Source organism: Lactuca serriola, chromosome 5 (genome assembly GCF_051521515.1).
Source record: "Lactuca serriola cultivar US96UC23 chromosome 5, Lser_US96UC23_V15, whole genome shotgun sequence".
NCBI classification, from domain to species: Eukaryota; Viridiplantae; Streptophyta; class Magnoliopsida; order Asterales; family Asteraceae; genus Lactuca; species Lactuca serriola.
Genome location: NC_136412.1, coordinates 243437511 through 243444197, shown reverse-complemented (window position 1 = coordinate 243444197; position 6687 = coordinate 243437511). Strand labels below are relative to the sequence as shown.

At 32.8% G+C, this 6687-nt stretch overlaps 1 protein-coding gene across 1 annotated transcript; it reads right to left on the bottom strand.

Annotated features, from left to right (window-relative positions):
• Positions 1 to 1815: 1815 nt before the first annotated feature.
• Positions 1816 to 5215, bottom strand: LOC145053883 (Lung seven transmembrane receptor family protein). The gene is made up of 5 exons (XM_079002004.1): positions 4791 to 5215; positions 2907 to 3843; positions 2654 to 2749; positions 2410 to 2546; positions 1816 to 2330 (listed from the first exon to the last, which is right to left on the bottom strand). Exons 1-5 carry the CDS (start codon positions 5042 to 5044, stop codon positions 2147 to 2149), a joined length of 1608 nt encoding a protein of 535 aa, XP_078858130.1. The 5' UTR covers positions 5045 to 5215; the 3' UTR covers positions 1816 to 2146.
• Positions 5216 to 6687: the final 1472 nt, after the last annotated feature.

Below are 6687 nucleotides of genomic sequence, written 5' to 3'. Positions count from 1 at the left end.
CCCTATATAATTGAAAATTTCAAGATTACAGAAGCGATTCATATGTTTAAAAATGGTTCATCGAAAATTTAAAGTTTAAAGAAATTGTTCATATGTTTATAAAAATTACAAAAACGGTCCTTATATAACCGAAAATTTAAAGATAACAAAAATTGTCCATATGTTTATAAAAATTACAAAAACAGTCCCTATATACCGAAGATTTAAAGATTACATTGTAAATATAAGTTTCTTTACGTTTCGATGTAAATTTTGTGCACACTTTCATGTTTATTTTTATGTACGTTTCTCACATATAACTTTGGTCACATATAATACGTTTTCATATGATGATATAAATTGAAGTTAGTCATGTAAACCCAAAGAAATATCATGGTGAACCAAAAAGTTTCCAAAACTAAACATCTATCGACAATGAACAAACATGTTTGCGTCCCTAGCGAAGTGGGGAGTTAACAGCTTCTAGTATTAATAAAATTAGGAAATTGTTTATCAAATTTATAGAATATACATTTTAATAAATAGTTTCATATATATTCTCAACTTCTTGTATATGTCACTTTATTCTTATTGTGCTCCTCAGTCTCAAATTCTCCTTGCTTTCTTTCTTTCTCTCATTGTCCTTATTTCAATTATATAACCACATTATATCAAGTAATCAAAAATACACGTTTCTTGATTATATATGTTACTCATTTATGAAATATATGATTACATATAACAGGTAAAATTGATCGGTTCTTGTTTTACTTGTTTTGTCATAATTATGTTGGTTTTGGTTTTAGAATCTTGTTATATCTAACACCTGGAAATTTTATTACAAATCGGTATGAAGACCCGATCTATATTATATGACATTATGTGACATACTTCCTCTCTATGCGACATATTGATGTTACGAGCATCTATGCAACTTGGACATTAGCTCGCATGCTGTGTAGCCTCCAATAGTCATACCACTTATGAATTGAGATTTGTATCCTTTATAAAAACTATTAGATTTGACCACTTTTAACGCTTAAGTCCCTAAAATTCCATTCTCATACATGTAATACTTAAATCTTATTCCAAATAACTTGTGGAATACTTCCAAGCATTTCTATAAACCATATTTCTCATTTATGTAATGTACTTAGCCATCTTGTCATTTAGACAATCTACATCTAATTATACCAAAACACATTATGTAACATAGTTCATGTTTCAAACAATTTCATTCTAGAAGTATTTCAATCAATAGTTCTCAGTTAATACTTTATTGACCAATAGATGTCATAAACATTACCGAAAGTTGTCCATTATCAATCCATAGTACGAAATACATGTTATGGATCAATTATTTGGGTCTCGAAATACACTTGTACCCTTTAATGTCCCCATTTCTTATGGTTCCTAGTTTCCATGCAATCATTTGCTTGTTTACATTTCATTCTTTGCCAACCAAACAGATGGTTAAACACATGCAATTTCATTTGACTTTTTTTCAACTTCTGTTATCTTTAAAAGATTTATTCCATTAACATTTTATGAACCAAACACCCCCTTGGCTTCAACTTGTTAAGATGTCTACTAAGTTAACAAATCACACGATACCTTCATCATAATAGTTATATTAGTGAGAGTTCTCGAATAGGAAGCCTGTAGCATAATTTTGTCTCAACGACATGAGTTTCAAACTAGTTAGATGTATATTACAATATCTCACTGACATAAATCTAACTCTCAACCCTAATCCAATTCCCATTAAATGCATTACAAATAACCAACCACTTGCTACCAAGCAAAGTTGTCAATTTGGTTGTCTTTGATCATAAGTGAAACCCACAAGAACATACCATGAGTAGCATACAAGAATAAAGGCTATTTGTACATAATCATCATATGAGCAAACAACAAAACTTTGAAAAAAAAACATATAGACTCAATCTTCCTTAACCAGAGTTCAACTCAACAATGACTTAACATGGAACCCACACTAGAGAGTAAAGCAAACAGTAAATAACTCAACAACATTGTGAAGTGAAAGCACGATAAGCCGAAAAGCATGTTGCATTTTTTTTCTCTCTCCCTATGTTGAAAGTTTACTTCTTTCTTTCTTTTTTTGGCATTAAATCTGTACAACAAATGAATACAATTTGGTGACTATTCATTCTCTCTTGCCTTCTTCTGCATCATGATCCTCTTCTAAATCAAACTCAACCACATTTTGACCATTCTTTTCTCGTCTTTCCTGGTTGACTAAGCTGATGTCACCTTTAGGTGTTCCACTGTAAAGTGCTTCACTTTCTTCTCCATCAGAATCCTCACCTTTTTCTTCTGAATATGCATATCTGTTCAACACTTTTCACATTAACTCCTAACTATTTTCATATAAACATTCCATGAAATATAATAATATTTGTAATGTACCTTTGAGAACTCAGCGATGGGGCCCACAGATAGCAGATAACACAAAGCAATGCAAATGCAAGAATGTCCCAAAATGCAGTGATAATCCACCCACTCTGCCATCTCTCATTGAAAGGATCCGTTGCTTTGAAGTAAACCTTCAACAACAAATCATTTATCAAAATCATATAGACTTTTATAATAATACGCAAAAATAAAAAGATAATTGATTGTCTATTATGTAAAGCATCTACAAAATACATACCTCATATCCGATCCAAACAACTGAAAGAACAACTGTAATTACTAATGCATTTGAGAACTTCCTATATGTATCCAACTTAACAGAACTCCTTTTTGCCTGTGGACCAATCAAAAATTACTATTAGCAAAATAGTCACCAATTATAGAAAACCAAAAATGTTACTTTTTTTATTCAAAACTACGTCGTTTTGGGTGCTTATATGCATAATAGCCACATACTCATTATCCCATATAAATAAAAGAATATGCTTAACCTGTAGCTGTGTAAGTGTCTTTGAAAGAGAAGTGAAAATCCACATGATCAAAAAGGCATCCAAAAGTGCATTAGGAAGGACAAGAATAACCCTAGCTCTTCCAGCTTTATCACTTATAGCTCCCACATACTCAGTAATATTCAACAACTCAGTTGACAAAAAGTATGTCACCCCAAGAAGCATGACTTTTGTAGTAAGCCCACCAAGTGTAGGCCTCACAACACCATACCCCATAGAAACACACAACATAAGCAACCTTGAAACACTTCTCCTTAAAGCTCCAACAGTCACAACCCATGTTGTAATCACAACTGGCCTTGTTCCAGTGTTATTAAAATACGCATAATCAAAGTACCAAAGTGTCATTTCAAACAACCCAACACCAACAATCACACTAATCCAATGTTGAAGTTGCAACACATCATCCCAAAACCTCACATATTGAGAAAACCAGGCTACACAAAGAAGAAGATAAGCAATAGCCATGATCACATAGAATTTCTTCAAAGGAGCCATTCTTCCAGGTAAGTATCCATCAGGGTTCTTCCATGAGGTTTGACCAGTTAATGTCATTCCTTTGAGAGTTGGGTCACATGATATGAAGAATAAGTTGTACATTCCGGTTTTTGTGATGTAAGCTTCTGTGGTTTTTAGTTGTGCAGTTGTGGATTGTCCACGAAAGTAGACATTGACAGTTACAGGCCAGTTTGGGTCTCTTTTAGATGGGACTCTAATGACTTCTCCTTGTTTGCAGCCTTCAATTTTAGATAGATCAGAGGTGCAACAAATGGATCTTTGTCCTCCGTATGCAGACCCACCAATGTTATCACGGTCTGCAGCCTCAAAGATTATAACTTGTACTAATCCCGTGCGACGTGCTGTTCTTGAATGATTGGATGAAGCTTCTTTAGTCCTATGAAATGTGATGTTTTGAAATCTGTATGTGTTTGACAAAATAAGATTCTGAGAGGGTTAAAGAAACAGCAATGTACTTTCGTTTATTTGTGTGTTTCTGTTAAAGCATTGTACTTTCAATCTCTTTTTTCTTATTAAGGCGTTGTACTTTGAGAAATCTGCCCAATGATAGCTTATTTTGAACTGTTTTTGTTATTAGATGTTATACTTAGAAAATCTATCCAGTTATAGCAGTAAATATTGATTTGCATATTGAAGACATTGCTATAATTTGGTAGAATTTTCAAAGCAGAATGTTCTAGTACGAAGAAAATGAAAGTAGGAATTATAATAACTAATAAGCAAACCAATGAGAATGTGTTGCTATTTCTTGCCTATAATCCTAGTCAGTTATTTCTATCTTTTAGATAAGATGGTTTTCTAGATGGGTGTTTTGAATTTTAAACATCCCTTATTTGGATTCATCCACAAACTATTTCAGTTCATAAGCCATCATAGTCTTTGATTTCCATAATATAACACCAATATTTCCATCTATTTTATATAAGTGTCAAGATATTGCCTCGTTTGATTACTATTATCTACAGTACAACCACGGAAGGTGGTATTGGTGTCATTAGTCCGTTTAATGTGATTAGTTTCTTCCTGTGGTCACAAGGGAGTGAGGGAGAAGTTAATTGCTTATAATTATATCATCAAATAAACATTTCTAGCTATGATATATTGTAAAACTGTTCTTGATCTTCTTGTGCAAAGAGTTAGAAGCAATTTGGAATCAGTTTTGCAAATTTCACTATGAAACATACTAAAAGCGTCATATACTTCCAAGTACTTGAGCAAATCTAAAATTTTGATCCAATGTTGCCACAGATCTGAGTTGCTATCAATCACACACCGACACACAAATATACACAAACAGACATCGAGCAGGCATGGAAATTGATGTTCGATAGGGAAACAATATCATACCCGATATAGGAACGACCGTCATTGGCATTGGGCGAGGGTATATGACGCGGGAGCGGAGTTGTGATGCGAGATGCGGCTAGACCTTCGCTACCCCCGGAGACAAGATAAGCATTGCCGACTTCTCGGAATGGATCTCGATCGTACACGTGGATTGAGGCGTCGGTGGAGTCAATCGCCAATAATACTAATGCTAGGAACAAATATAGCGTTGTGACGGTGATGAACCGGAGATTTGAAATGCCTACGAAATTCATGGAGGTTCACTCGAGGATTCTGGAGAGAGAGAAAAACGGGATCGGCGAATTTGGTGGGAGCAGTGCGTCTGTGTGTGTGTGTGTGTGTGAGAGAGAGAGAGAGAGAGAGAGAGTAAAGAGGGAGGAGTGAAATCGAAGCTACAGCAACAAACAATGAGCAACGAGCCAACGACTGTCAACAGTGATTCAGAAGGGAGTCCAATTTCTCACGCGCCTGAAAATGGAACTTGGTAAGTGGTAACGGTTCACCCGGACCACAACCCGACTTGAACCCGAACCCGGGACATCTTATCCTTATAATAGATCTTTTGTTTTTTATATTTATTATGTTTCTGTATGAATTAGGTAAATTAATTTGTGTGATATTGAAATTGGTCAAACGGGTCAACTGAGCCAACCATCGTCAAAATTGAATCTAATTAACTAATACTGTACAACTTTCTAAATCATTATATTAAAAAAATAAAGCATGTGATTACAATATAATTAAAATCATATTCAAACATATCAATTGTTAGAGCATATGGTACGAATTTCAAAACAGTATTTAGTATTGTGAAGAAGAAACTAATTAAACGAGACAACTTTTGCTAAAATTCCAGAGGAAAGTTTTCAAATCATGAGATACCCTAATTGCTCCAATTTTTATTTTATTTTTTAGTTATGTTTTCAAATATTCAAATTTAATTTCAGTGTCAAGCTTTTATAAAAACATTACTAAATTGGGATAATTGAGGGTTTGTATAAGAACAAACGTTTGTAGATTTGAATATATAGTTTCTTTTCATAGTAAACTACATTAAAATCCACGTTAAAAGAATTGTAAACATATATGACATTATAGGAAGCATGACAGTTAAAAATACATTATCATACCTATTTTAAATTCATTAACATACATTACAATAGCTATTTTAACCTCATAACAATTAAAAGAATAAATAAAAAAACTAATAAATCATAGAGTAATATAAAATATTAAAATAGTTCATTACAAAAAAAAAAAAACAACTATGTTTGAATGCAAATTAAAATATATATAATCACTAATATCTACTTAGCATAGTCACTGTATCAAAATCAGAACGGATTGAAAAAACTCGTTGAGAAGGATGTGCTTGAACAACATACTCAATCGTATTTCCTTTAAAGAAATATAGGGTATTGTTTCTATAATCACACCATTCATGTGTGATGTGTGCAAACTCACTTAGTTTTAAACCTATTTTTTAATTATAAAATAAACACACAAAGGCAGTGAACCTATCAATTGTGGTATAGTTAAATAAATAGGGTATCAAACACAGGGAACGACAAATTAAAACTAAAAACTAATTCTATCTAAATTAATTAATAAGTAGGGGGTTTTCTCTAGTTTTACAAGAATAGAAAACTTACTAACTATTACTTAATCTAAAACTTATAAAAACAAAGAATTAACTAGATTCAATAATGGGAAGGAACTTCTGTTTATTTCAACTCAATTGATCTTATGGTTGATTTCAAGGTAATGGTGCAATGGATTAACTCTTTTGTTGGTTACCGATCCAATTGATTAGATTCGCATTCACTACACTAATCATTAGCAAATAAACTAGCTTAAACAGTGGTCAGTTGTCTAATTTAATTAAATTCACTAGATT

Excerpts from the sequence above, each read along its gene's own strand:
- LOC145053883 (XM_079002004.1), bottom strand. The coding sequence starts at position 5,044 with ATGAATTTCGTAGGCATTTCAAATCTCCGGTTCATCACCGTCACAACG. Across the intron at positions 3,844-4,790 it reads GACGGTCGTTCCTATATCGG|ATTTCAAAACATCACATTTC; the intron begins GTATGATATTGT and ends AAACACATACAG. Across the intron at positions 2,750-2,906 it reads AGACACTTACACAGCTACAG|GCAAAAAGGAGTTCTGTTAA; the intron begins GTTAAGCATATT and ends ATTGGTCCACAG.